The 14607-nt window shown below is 40.7% G+C and overlaps 1 protein-coding gene across 1 annotated transcript; it reads right to left on the bottom strand.

The window, feature by feature from the left end:
• Window positions 1–1848: 1848 nt before the first annotated feature.
• On the bottom strand, window positions 1849–14559 carry LOC104491918 (tumor necrosis factor receptor superfamily member 1B-like). The gene is given in 10 exon segments (XM_010134403.1): window positions 1849–2147; window positions 2709–2979; window positions 3437–3474; window positions 4421–4498; window positions 5075–5268; window positions 5347–5440; window positions 6287–6436; window positions 7127–7255; window positions 9325–9427; window positions 14491–14559. Coding segments are annotated over 10 exon segments (1425 nt in total).
• Between the last annotated feature and the right edge of the window lie 48 nt (window positions 14560–14607).

The following is a 14607-nucleotide window of genomic DNA, read 5'->3' on the forward strand; positions in this document are numbered from 1 at the left end:
GGCGGCTCGACCTGCGGAATCAGAGCACCCGGTCTGGAATCAGAATGTTGTTAAATGGAGGGCAGGAAACTTGGAGATACACGTAAATGTAAAAATGCAAGATTTTTTTTCTTTTTATAAGCAAATGCGAGCACATTTTTCCTCCGACAGAAAACTAAAATCTCCCACTGTTTATTCAGTGTCGTCTCAATTCCGAGAGCTGAAGCAAGACATGGAAATAGCCCAGCGCAAGAGCTTCAAAGCGCTGTATAAAACAAGGTTGTTCTCTTGCCTAGATCCTTCAGTTTGGTATTGTTTTCCGTGTGTCCATTTTCAGTCTTTTCTGAAAGTTACCCTTAAGTACAAGTTTGGTATACAGTTGTAAAAAGTTTCTTCACCTGTTTGCCAGTACTCGGTTCCAGAAATAACGTTACTAAACCTCATGGCTTTTGTGGGAGTTTTAAGATTTGCAGTTTTAAAATCTCTATCTCACCGGTAGCTGTAGAATAAATGCTGTTCCAAACATCCCTTTTCAGCCTACGGCCTCAGAAATTACTGCACAGTTTCTCCTGAGGCAGAAAGTTCAGTGGGAAGGGAAGAGCAGTGATCATCTCGTCCAACACGACGTTTTTATGGCATGAAAGAAAAAAGTTCTGCCTCCTGTACGACTTCACTCACACATAATTCAGTCACTGCAGATTCTGGTTGAATACAGATGCCACAACTGCCAGTTAAGTCACACAAGTAAAACATAATTACAGGAAATGGAATCCTAGAAATTGACCTCCAAAACCAAGAGACTCCCACTTGATCCAAGCAGAACCTCTACTAATTTTCTGTAAGAGGTGGCTGCATCTTCAGCATGAAGCAAGAGGTGAAGGAGAACAGGATTTTCTGGTTCGGAGGTTTGAGTCAGTTCCATTTTTGAGCAGACTGCACTCTGCAGTCAGCAAGAGAGAGTCCTTTCCTGAGGCTGATGGATGTGAGCTATCCGTGGAATATTCATCAGAACACAGGGGAAAATATTTCGTGTTTATGGTCAGAATCCATCACGGAACCATACTGAATCATCCAGGACACAGAGGTGACAAACTTTAGAGCTGTCAATAAAAGGAACTTACTTCCTACTCCAAGATAACAACTAGGTAATCTACATTTTCTTTTCTAAAATAAAATGAACTATGTACAGCTATGCTGTACATGAAGGCTATGTACAGAAATGCTGTTTTTTAGACAAAATAGTTGTCATCTAGTAAAAAAAGCTCCTGTGAAAGATTTCACTCCATGATATGCTTAAGGTTGATTTGAGAAATTCGGTCCGATAATGAGCGAAAGCAAACTGCAATAATAAAAATATGCAGGAGGATGAAGGAAAGCATGGCCAAGAAGACATGGTATAGGAAATTGAACGTGATAGTTTTAAAATTAAAATCAGATGGATAATTCATTAGCATTGAATGAATGATGATTTAACTCCAGTCTTTTAGGAGTGCTGGTCACAGCCATGTTCCTGACGGGTCACATACCTGACCCCAAGTTTCATCACTGCACGTCTCAGTAGAAAAATCAATGGCATAAAGTTAGAAAAATGTCCATTTTCAAATCTGGTAAAGGTGTCTCTGCGGTGTCACAGGAGAAATGGAGGAGTTGGCCATGCAGTTTAGAAGAGAAAGCATTTGAATTTTTTTAAACTGCGAAGATCATCCTTTGATTCTCAAAGCTGACAAAAGAGATTAAAAACCTCAGAAGCATCAGTGTCTGTATTTTCAAGTCTCCGTAGGAATGCTACATTGGACATAGTTTATTTTAGGAGATAAGGCTTGTCTGATGAATTTCATTTGTCAGTCAGTACACGATATGTCATTTCCTTTAACTGGTTTTCATGCCCCCATGTTGACTACCCAGTGGAAATTTCTTTTCTTCTGGAAATAAGTCTTGAAGTAAATTGTCCTCATTTTCCACTGAGGTTTGAATTTCAGTTTATTTTTTTGAGGGCTTTTCTTCTTTCGAAAGGGGAATTTCTTCCCCTGTTGGGGAATAGTAGGGAGCGTTTCCAAAATCCACGCTAGTGGAACTAGTCTGTTCTGGGAACTGGGAACCGCAGTCTGGACTACATACTTTAACAATACAAGTCACATTCACCTGCGTTCCTCCATTACCAGAATGCTCTGTCAAATAAACAGAAAACACATTAAACATGGAAGAAAGAAACCCAGAACAGACCGTTGGCTTCTTTATCCAGTTCTTTGCCTTAAAATAGACACTAAATACCTTCTTGCTTCACTTCATTTAGGCAGCTTGGTGGAGTTTGTTATATAACATTTATGGGGTTTTTTTGGTGCCATAAAATCCATGTTATCCCAGAAATAAAAAAGCCATTAAAATAAATACAGAGCCCTGGATCACAGCCAGCTCCCTACCCAGCTGCTGCTGGTTCAGATGCTTTTGACAACATTCTTTTGTAACTGCTCCCTCCCGCTCAAGCGAGGATGGTGCCAACCATGGCACCAGCCCCCCAGCCTGCAAATAACCTCTTCTCCAGTGAGCATGCTCTCTTTCCTGTCTCTGGCTGACAAATTCAAACAATCACTTTTTCTTTTCAGAAGTTACTGAACGCTCTCTCTGCTGAACAAGAGTCTGATGGTTTATCCTGACATTTAAACTTCTCCTAAAAAGACTCATTATTGATAATCAAATTTCAAGGGGTTCTGGATCTGACACATTCTTACCTGAACTGGCAGAGTGGAGCCTGTCTCCCCCGTGAAGCTTACAGCCTTCTGCTGCTGAATGTTGCTGCTGAAATCCTTCTGTCTCTTTCTTTCCATTGTTCTTGTTACCTTCTGCGCTGACTCTTGCAGATCCAGTTGGATTATCTGGGGAGCTACTCCTGGAGCCAGACGCTTCCCAGACATGCTGTTCCTGCTGTTCAGAACTGCTGGAGTTCTGCAATCCTCTATTTCTTACTGTTTTGTCACGCTGCTCCTCTGTACAGGAAAAGCGCTGGAACATTTGCAGAGAAACGCAAAACATTAGTCTTTTGAAAAACACTAACAAAGAACTGGTCAGTACCTAGACAGCTGAAGAAATCACTGATAATTGGCACCGGCATAGTGATTACTAAGTAAAATTCTTACTGGCTCATTAGGTGCGCAACAATATAAACCTGTCTCCTGAAGGCACCTCCAGTACTTCCCTGATTACCTGGGGAACAAAGCTCTAAAACCCGGTCTTGTGAACCCCACCTGTGCTTTGTTGCTAGTACAGCCTAACGTAAAGCCAGGGTGGTACCTCAGGTGGGTGAGGTAAGGTACATCTCACATTCTAGCTTGGGGTCCAAACCACTCCATCTCACTCCAGTTGTCTTTCTGCTGGGCAGTTTTCTTCTGGAGAAGACTGCATGATTTCTGTGTAACTTTTGAAGGAATGGAGAAGATGGAAAGGAAGGAGCGACTCTCACCGAATCTGCTTCTGTAGTCGGCAGAGAGTATGCAAGGCCTGCAAGCAAGGAAAGACAGCTCATTAGCACCCATTGCTTCAGCCGCAAACGCTGCTCTCTTAATGAGTGTGAAGGATTGCCTCTGCTGCCAGAATTAACTCCAAAGGTACATTTATTACACACTGTTTGAAAATGTTGAAAGCTGTATTCTATTAATTGTGTGAGGTGACTTAACACCTCACAAGTGAAGAGAACCGTCTGCATGAATTAATATTTCTTCTGTCAGTGAGAAAAGGTATTGATGACAATGAACTGTAGTCGTGACTGTTTAATGATAACATTTGGTACTGTCTAATACTTAATTGAAGAAGTACAAAATATTTAACAAGCTCCAGTAGGAGCACAACTGCTGTGCAGTTGTCCAGCTCCACTAGGATGTTTTCTTTTTAGACAATTATCTAAAATCTGAGGAACAAGAGAGATTGGAATGGGATGTCTGCCTCATTGCATCCCTGTATTGAGATTAATTTCCCACCATGTGATTTAATAAAGATACTTCTTCTCTAAATACACATGGAATTCCTGGAGTATTTTTTAAATGCTATTTTTTTTTTAGCCATAAAGCTCAAGCGATCAAGCTGATTTTCATGAGTTTTCTCTTAGTCTGTCTTCTATTAACCTTTGAAGTTTTTTGACAATAGGAATGGTGTCAAAGCTCCTCAGAATTTCATGAGGCTTGCCAGCTAGAGAGACAGAAACCTGTAAATCATCGCCTTGTACCCTTGAAAAAAAAATGAAATTAACTCATATTATTAGACATCAAAGAATCTCCATGTTAGTGCCCCCTCATCCATCTCCACCCACCCAGAAAAGCTTCAAAGAGAGCTAGCATCTTCTCAGACACTAACGTCAGTCAGACACAGGGCTCAAATGATTAAGAAATAAGGTGACACTCTTCCCAGTATTTACAATATTTACTTATTGTTTTCACTTCACAAATCTTACCTTTTTTTTTTTTGGAGACTAGGCAATACCCCAAAATAGTGATTATCAGGACCAATACCAGTGACCCTACTACCCATCCTGAAAATAAATAGAAAAGATATATTATTTAGCAGGTCAACCTGACAAAGGATCTAATTAGAAAGAGGTAGTTTTGTACTTTCTGTCCATGGCTACAGAAGCTAAATTTACAAGTATCAGGTGTGTCCAACATTCACATTTCATGCCGCTATTGAAACCAAGATATCATTTCACCAGTTAATAAAATTCAATTTTCCTATCCTGAAAGGTGAGGCCAGACTTTTGGCCTCAGTCACAAAAGCTCTCTCTCTAGGCTAGCAGCAGTCTGTTAAATACGAGGTCAGGCAGCCCACAACGCTCCTAAACATCTGTGCCTTCTGGATAGGTTGTGAACAGGAGAGAATACATCCACACTTGCAAATGCTTTTTAGAAATATTTCCAGAACTACAAGGACTGTAGAATGCACTGGGGTAGCGCAGATGCACAGGTAAAGATTATGACAAGCAGTGTCATATTGAACTAATTCAGCTCTTCCAAGGTTCTGTTTTGGTGCAGGTGTTGAAAGAAACTGAGAACTAAATATAAACTTGTTTTCTAGCCAGACAAAAGTGACTTTAAATGAATTAATAGTTCACCGATGATGTGAGACATGTCAGGCCCAGAGTCTAAAACAACAGGTCGAGTTATTATTTCAGGTTTGCTGGGAGCCGAGCTTTGGGTCAGAAGCAGGTTCAACATAGTGTGAGGCTGAGCTGTGGCAACTGCTGTTCCCGAATCACTGCAAACAGCATCACTCATGCTGTTTCCAGGAACAGCCACTGATTTACAGCTGCAAGAAACAAAAGGAGAAGTTAGGAAAGAAGTCAACCCTGTGCACAGTTAAGGTTAGACAGGAACAGTGGCTTACACTGTATGTGGTATACAGCTGGTATCGTAGGATTCCTCAGGTGAAAAGGTGCCAGGAGGACAAGGTTTACATTCTGTATCAGTGCTATCTGTCCCTTTAAACAGGTAGAAAACACCCCAGTTAGTCCCAGTGAGAAACCAGAATGAATAATCCAGGTCTGCAGTACCCATCCTGGAAGCGCTACAGAGGCAGTACACAAAATACAGTTTTTAACTGTCACAGAAGAGATTCATTTGGAAAACCCAACCTAAACATAAATCAGAAGATTAACTGGCTGATAGTTTGGTGCCCTTGATAGTCTTTTACAAAGACTGTCAAAATCCACCAAAAGGCTAAATACTGGTATTGCAGTCAAGGGTGAGTTTTTTCACCAGTCCCTGCTCCTGACAGCTTGACACCCTATTCCATTCTGTTGCAGTTCTGTATCTTTTCAAGTGATTCTAAATTTTTTAAAAATTCAGTGTTCCACTTCTTTGAATGTTATTTATCATCTTGAGACAGCTACAATATCAGAATGGTGAACATCACCATCTAATAAAACCAGATAAATTCTGCAGAACAGCACAGCCATCATAATTTACATTAACCAAAATTCAACCTTAAGCCCCGTTCCAAGGATTTAAGAAGGAATGAAATGGTCTTGAATCCAAGAGTGGCTTGTATAGACTGAGTCAACACAGTAAATCAAAACATAGGAACATGACCTTGAATTGGGGAACTTTATGGTGTATGGTAGTAACAGATTGCAACATGTTGAGAATACTGTTGCTCTAGTTCCTGCCTACTTGCTTGGAAACTTATTGCACCAAAACCTATTCATAACTGCAGAGAATTAAAAGACCATATACTGAAATTTGAGTTGGAGGCAGATTAACACAAAAAATACCCCTCCTCATACAGTAAAACTAGTGTGTGTGCACGGTGCTCGGAATTACATTACCTCTTTTGGAAACTCGATAACCTTTTCCACATTTTTTATGCACTTTACATAATCTGCAGTACTCAAACATTTTCAAAACGCAGTACTCATTGGGTGGGCAGCTACAGATTCTGTCCTGTGACTTAGTGCATGTTTGATTCTGCACAAATCCTGTTTTTAAAACAAGAATAAAGCAAGATGTCATAGCCACATTTAAAACCATAAACTGCAATGTTTCAAGTGAATATGAGGTGATATTCACATACCACAAACTGAAGACAATTTTGCAGCTTCTGGCTCATATATACCATAACAAAACCAAATACTTTTTAGGCCCCAACTACATACGCTACGTTTTCACAAGAGTTTCCTCTCTCTCTAGGAAAGGAGGAATCTGCATCTGTAAAAAGCACACATGAAACTCTGCATTTGCGGTTGCATGATACGGTATCATAACCATAAATACGCACATTTGTGTTACCAGGATTCATCTGTATGTGGGGTATCTGGGGGTCATACTAAGATCTGTCGTCCATGCAGACCATGCAACTGTATTTAAAGTGATCAGGAGACCTTACTACAGACATTTTCATACTGTAATTAACCAGCTTTGTAGGATTATCTATTTAGATAAGACCAAAAGTCCTTTGGACAACTTACTTCAAACTTACTTGCCGGTGAGTCAAGCGGATAATTTTCTACAGCAGTCTCCATTAGAAATGATGGGCAATGGCATGACTGAATTTGTAAATGCACGTGATCTATTAAGCCGATGTACCAACGTTGGTACAATGTACTCCTTTACACCCCTTTGAGCAGGCTGTGGAAGTCACAAAAGCCTCTTTACTAATTCAGGCCTACCTTTCCTGCAGGGTGGTGAACAGGCAAAGCACTGCGGAGACCAGTTCCAGATTTCTGTGTACGTGTTAGGTCTGCAGGGACTGCACTTGGTGTCCGCAGTGTGACTGCAGCTCTCTGACTTATATTGACCTGTTCAAAAACAAAACAAAACAGAGAAAGCATCTCTTTGGAAAAGATCACTAGGAATTGTTTAAGGTAAGATTCATTCTTCGCTGTAGAAACCCTTTCCCTTCTCTGCCACTATCAGATTGGTAACGCCAGGCAAGTATCGATTTAAAGGAGGATGTGTGTATACGCAAGGAAACTGATTTCTTACGTTTTTCATGTTTGAGCCCTGTCCCTACATTCAGTTCAGGGAATTCCAGCCATGTTCAAAACAAGGCAGCCTCAAATCCTGAACAAAACACCTCAGCATATACTTATGTGCAGCTACCACAGTACCTAAACCAAAAGTTTTACCGTCATACTGTTTTGTGGGGAATTGCAGGATGGTGTTTCATGCTGAAAGTCAGGCATGTGCTAGAATGATGCTTCTGGGTGAAGCCCTGACTACCTTCTGAAGAAGGCCTAATAAAGTGTAATCCCAAACAGACCTGAATTAGAACTTTACCACTTATCACTACTGAAGGGACATGAGCTCACTCTTTTTCCTTCACCTCTTCAGCCAGCCCTAACATCAGCAGCCAGCCCTAACAGATCAAAGCAACAAGATTCTGAAGCTACTGGCATTCCAGACAAAATCAAAAGCTATCAAAGGTAGTTTCCCCAATGCTTCTCACCAGCAACAGAGTTCAGTGCAGTGGTGAGAATAAGTATGACCTCTGACATATCCATTTTGGAGAAAGGAAAACACCTTCATTTTCCATTTCCCCCTTGCTTGAAAGGAGGAAGAAGATAAAGTCACTGCCTCATCCTGTACAGCAATATCCTGGAAAATATCCTCAGAAAGCAGGAGTAACACTGAGAAAGTCTTTGGGGCTGCTTGGAGAATCTCTGTTCTCCAGAAGAGGCAGCCCTGGAGGTGGACCATAGGAATTATTTCCAAAGACTTTGTTTTTTCATGTACGTACTTGAAGCTTAAAAGTCTGCCTCCCACATCCTGCTAATGATTCAGGCTTCAATTTTTGATAAACTATAGCAAAAAAATTCAAATTTTAGACTTCCTAGAACTTGTTCTCTGGAGTCTGTTTATCTGAAAAATTAAGGAGAAATGCACTAAACAGTACATACCATAGCAGAAAAAGGTTTTACCAACAAATTATCACCTGTCATCCATTGTGTTTTTAACAAAGGAAGTCTAACAGATCTATCTAGACATTTTTGATCAAGCAACTGTGGCCACTTCAGCATATACCGATTTCCTGCTTGAACTTCCGGTTCTCTCTGACAGAAACTCAGCATTTATGGAAACAAATTGTTTGCTCAGCATGTAATGAGGAAAAAAAAAGCAGGTTTTTGCTGTGTCTAATGTAATAATATAATGGCAACTTGTTGCAAAAACTCCATTATTGAAATATCCAAACAGCTCCCCCCAAAAAACCCCCAGACAGCCACCTTCCTGCAGTCAGCGACTTCTGCTAACAAAGATCACTAATAATGATGACTGGAGGGTAAGGCACGACACCTCAGAGCAGTTTCTGTAGTCTTGTGCACTCAGTCTGACAGTGGTCTGCAGGGTCTGACTTACAGCAGAAGACAATGCAACTCCCTTGATGAGCAATTACAGATTAGCCTGTCCAATGGAAAGCCCCTTATGTAAGTGATATTATCAAAGTACACAAACTAAGCTCTGCCTCGTGCCCTGTTTTACAATATATTTGTCATTAGTGGGCTTGAGTCTGAGATGTGTTGTCTGATTTTTTTAATTTCCATAGTGAGCTGTTACTCCCCACAAAACGTCAACTTAAAAATACTTTAATGAAAACTCCACAAAAAGCTGTGATTACAAGAGCTTGGCAGCCTGCCTCCTGATAAGCCCCAGCCAGGTTAACCTTGTAAGAGAATTCCAATTCTGATGACCATTGTGCCTCTTTGCAGATATATTTACAGTCACAGCATTAAATTGTCTTTCAGCTACAGCACGTTACAATAGGAAAAATCCGATGCTCTTCAGATGTATAAGTAATAAAAATGTACTATGCTTATCTGAACATTGACAGAATTTGGCTGTGTAAGTAATAATTTGAATTATAATTTACCTGGAGGGCACTGGCTGCAACATTTATTAAGTCGTTCTTCATAGAATTCAGTGCTGGGATCTCTGCATTGTTCAAACTGCGGTGTATAAGGCAACGAATATTCCTAGGAGAAAGTAATGGAAAATCATGAGTCCTAAGTCCATTCTGACCCTAAAGCAGGCATTCAAAAGAGACAAACACTTGAAGATCAGTGCAGTTACAACCACCTTCCTTTCCAAGACACTGGTGTAGGCCTGATGAAACAGAAAGCAGCAGATGCCAAAAGCTGATGGAGAATGCACAGCTTATAAGCTATCTGAGACCATTTAGAGGTTCCTTTGTTTCTCAAAGACCTGTCACAATGATCAAAGTGATTTCTCCAGGTTTTACGTTCACTACTGGTCACTATTTCATGCTCTAAACCGAAGGGCTAAGTACCCGTTCTCACTTGCCATGATTCAAACAATCCTTGACAAAACACCAGTGAAAACTAAATTCTTACGTGTAGGTTTCTGGGGAGAACCATCTTCTGCAAAACAGCTACGTTAAAAATTATACCTTCTTTCTTAGTTCTATTCCCCCGTAGACGTTTAGAGCCCAGTCTGAGAACTAGAAGATCGACTTTGCTACTTTCTAATTCCCTCAGGCCTCTGGAGCCAGTGGAAGAGGGAGCTGAGGGCTAGCACTAGTGCAGCGCTTGAAGGAGTGCTGCATGCTGTTCTCATCAGTGGGTGCAAAGGACACAGGGCACTAAGTTCAGATCTCTGTTGTGTTTATGTTCCTTATGCCCTCACACCCATGCAATATCCAGGTAAGAAACCCCCCCCCTTCACTCAGAGAACCTGTACTGCTAGAACTGTTTCACCAAAGGAAAGGAGAAAAGACTTTTATCATTCCAGATACTTCGTGATTCCTTTCTGAACGAGAAAGGACTTGATGTTTTGAAAATGTCTCCAAAAACTGCATTGCTGCTTCTGAAAAGCAGCAGCAATTGGCTACAAGACTTCGATAAAAATAAAAACCCTACCTCATATGGCAGGTCAAATGCACAAGAAATAGCAATGAAACAGTGACCCTAATTTTCAGCTCACACCAATCAGCACAGCTCTATGACTTCAATGAACAGGTGTCAAAATATTTGAGGCCCTACCATCTGTTTTCAAAAGAAAAAATATACTCACTCAAAAGAAAAAGGCTAATGTTAGGTAGTATGAGCGTAGGAGTTTCCTGCTAGATCAGAAAGATATTGCTTAAAAAGTATGTGACACTGCTCAGTTTTCTGCAGGCTTGAAGAAATGGCTCCATGTATAACCTACACGCATTCAGTGAAGTTCTTTAAAAGTTCTATTAAAAAGAGAAATCAAAACAGGAACAAGCTCTTTGAGGCCAGTAATGAAAAGATCCTTCCTCCTTACTGAAAAAACATGTTGATTATCTACTGTGTCTTCACTTTACTGACAAAATGGACTAACACTTCCCACTCAGCAACTGCCTAAAGGGAACCCAGCATTTTCTTCATGCAGCTTTTTGAAATATTTTACCTCTTCACTAGCTGTATATCAGAAATAGGATTTCACCTGTCTACTCAATGGTCAGTGTCAAAAAGAACCTTCTCTGAGAATGTGAAGGCAGAGGAAGGTCTTATTGAGTTCCAGTATTCATCCCAGAAAAGGAAAAAGGAAAGCAAATTGTTCAAGTACAAGTTTCACTGCTCCTGTTTAAAACTCTGTAAAAGCTGGTAAGACTGACTAGACAACAGGACAATTCTGACCTGTCAAGTGCATTAAAGACTCAAAACCAGGGAGACTGGGGATGGGTTTCACCAATACCAGCCCTATTTTCTCTGGCCAGATCAACAAGAAACCATCAAGTCGCAAAACGAAGAACAAACTTGTAAAGATGCTTTTAACAGGCTAGGAACGGTGATGGGATGGGAAAGGATGGACACAAAAAAATCCTTCTCCTTAAACAGCAGAGCAGGTGAAGTAATAAACAGAGAGCACAAGCTGCATTTTGCAAATTCTGCTCTTTGCTTTTGATGAGAACAAAGGCAGCTTTGCAGGACCATACCGCAAACATCTCCAAAATCTACCGTGGCCTCCACTTTTGCTTTCCAGTTAAGAAGGCTTATTTAAACAGCTTGCACAAAGGACTGAAGACTTTGAAGCAAAACCGGGAGGGCTGGCTTCAACATTATCAGTTTCATCATTATTAATGAGAATAATAACCGTAATAATTCAAGGCTTTTCAATACCTTCTAGGTTCATTAATGTCAATGCTGGACTTGGTATTATACCCTCATAGGATGGGCAATGATAAACCACACCACTTGCAAATGTGAGCTGACACTAAAATCTGATGAAGGGCTCTGCTTCATGAGAAGTATTTTTCATTTAAGTTACTTTCTTGTTTATTAAAAAAAAGACCAAATATTGTCACATTTTTGTAGTCATTATGATTGACTTCATTAAAAAAAGCACTTTTTAAAACTTAAAACTTCACTGCAAGAGCAGACACCAAAAAAAAAAAAAAAGGCGGGGGGGATGTGGAGAAATACAATAAACTGCATCACAAATTACCCTGCTGGTGAGGCCACCTGCCAAAAAATGTTCCTAATCCCTCCCTCTGCATTGCCTGTTGCAAATACTGCCCTGTGAGTTAAAGACACAGGAAAACCCGCTGGTTGCTGATTTCACATCTGTTTCTCTTAAGTTGTGCTTGAAAGGATCTCTCTGCTGTCTGATACGATCTCCCTGAAATTTTATCTGATGAGCTGTGGCTCTCAATGACATACATTGACAATTTCTTGCCAACCGTTCTCAAAGAACATCACAGGAGACTAAAAGGGACTTGTAACTCACTTGGATAGAATTTGTCTACACACTCGAGCTCAGCTGTGTTTGCGCTGGAAGGATGCCATTAATTACAGTAGTTACTTCCAATATAAACTAGACTAATCAGAGCTGTCAAGGCCAGCTGCCAAGTCTCCTGCTCTGTCAGAGAAAGTGTAGGGATCTTACTAGGTATAAAACTCTCCTGGATTTATTGGCTACAAGATGACTTCACTTTTTCCAGCCATCTCACCTGTTTTAAGGTCTGAGTTGGGCAGGACAATATTTATATCAAGCATCCAGATCCATTGGCTACTTTGGGCTGAAAGACTGATGAGCAGCGGCCAGATTCTATTCCACAATCTTTGCATTTTGTTACTGTTTGCATCTCTCTCAAGTGCTTACTTTGTCTTCTGCTTTTACTGTGATTCAATGCTCTGTAAGCAGATGGTGTGAAGCAAAAATAAACCTGATGCTGCATCTTCTGCATTACAGCCTTAGACCTTCTCAGATTAGGTAGCAGTGTCTAATGGCAGCGGACTTTTAAAATACCTCTGTGGACAAAATGAAGACTTCATTCAATTTGACAGGTACAAGTATCTGGCAGCAGAGGCACAAACATTAAAAATTAAATTTAGTCTAGCTCTATGCACATCAATCAAATTAAGCAATATATTTTGGCACAGAAATGGGTGAACTATGCTTGTCTTTGTCTGTACAACTCATTAGGGAGATTTCTGCAATGCCTGTGCATTAAGTAGTAACAATTTCCTTTAATTCCTGCCTTACAACTTGCTCCTGGATTCTTGGACCTTATGTGTAATTAAACTACCTTCGATAATGGAAATGAAACATGTTAATATAATGGGTCAATATATATATATTAATCCACTTACATAACATTTATTTTCACTCCAGGAGGCCATTTAACAAAGATATTTAACTATATATATTTTAAACCTAACTCACAGGTCTACATTTTTATTGGTCTCCTCATCATACAGTTGCCTTCTTCAAACTGAAGTCGTCAAACAAAGAGTCTGAACAGGAACCACACCTGGCATATAATGTTCTTTTACGCATATGAAACCACAATGAAGTCACTGAGGACTCTGATGTAAAAATCTGTGGCTATGGAAAAGGCTTGAGGTAAACAGGTACTGTCTGCTGAGCTACCAAACCTGCTGAAGACAGGAAAAAACAGAATTCTGTCTAAAATATTTACACTGGTCACTTACAAAAACCAGTTCTGTTAAGATTAGTTACCAGGTAACAGCAAGCCCCACCAGAATCAGCTGGAGTCCTTTCAGGCTGCACTAACTATAGTCAAACCACAAAGCTTCTTTTAAAGCCACTTTCCTGCAAATCTCTAAGATCGTGGGTCCGTTACGTGAACTGTTCTCCCGATCTACGTTGTACTTCACTTCTGTAAGGCATGAGTCCTTGCAGAGCCACACACAAACAGATTCACAACTCCCTCTATCTTTTTGCTTCCTGTTAGCGACACCATTGATACTCACCACAACAACATGAAAACATTTTCCCAGATGAGATGGCAGGAGGCTGCATAGAATAGAGAAGCTATTCACAATATGCAAAAATTATGGAGCCAAGTCAAAGTTTGTAGGAAGACATAGTATATTTTATTACATAAGTATTTGAAAAAGCATACATATTTTCAGGAATCCCAGCCCTTCTGTTTCAAAACTTTAGGCTTATGTATCTGAAAGTTGGTCTGTTTTCGCAAAGGTTGCCCCCCAACGAAACATGTTATCCACTAAATCAAGATCTGACACTTGGAGTAACAGGCACTGCCAAGCTGATAAACCTGAAAACCCAACAAAAGTCTCCACTATCAGGACGCTTTAAAATCAGGTATCGACACACCAGTACAGCATACACACGATCAAACTCCAATAGATCCCGCCAAGATCTCTGGTTTACACAGCTAAAAGATTCTACTGCCAAACAGTGGCACCGCTGGATACGAAAGTCATAGCTGCATCACATCAGGTCTTAGGCGTAAACTAAAGAGCTTTTCTGTGTAAGTAGGCAACAGTTTTAGGGATCCAATCCAGCACAACCATCTCTACCTGTTTAAATATCGGGGTAAAATACACAGTGCACTTGCAGGACACCCACAGTTTTTGCACACAGGACACCAGTATTTGCAAGTATTTTGCAAACAAGCCTGAAAAATCAACCCATGAACAATGAAAATCCAGGAAAAACGATTCATCATAGGTTTGGGGAAGCCAGGAAATAACAACGACATAGCCAAAGGAAGCAGGATAAGTTCTGAAGAGCTCTGAAGGGTGGGACTGGAGGGGGCTGCGGAGAACACGGGGGTCCGTACGCGCAGAAGGAGACCGGTACCTCGGGGGGCTGCAAGCTCACAGTAGGTCGATGCCCGCTTGCACCACATCCCCGCGAGCACAAGGGCGAGACGCTGCCCGCTCGATCGCACCTTCCG

Source organism: Buceros rhinoceros, unplaced genomic scaffold, assembly GCF_000710305.1.
Source record: "Buceros rhinoceros silvestris isolate BGI_N320 unplaced genomic scaffold, ASM71030v1 scaffold41034, whole genome shotgun sequence".
NCBI lineage: Eukaryota > Metazoa > Chordata > Aves > Bucerotiformes > Bucerotidae > Buceros > Buceros rhinoceros.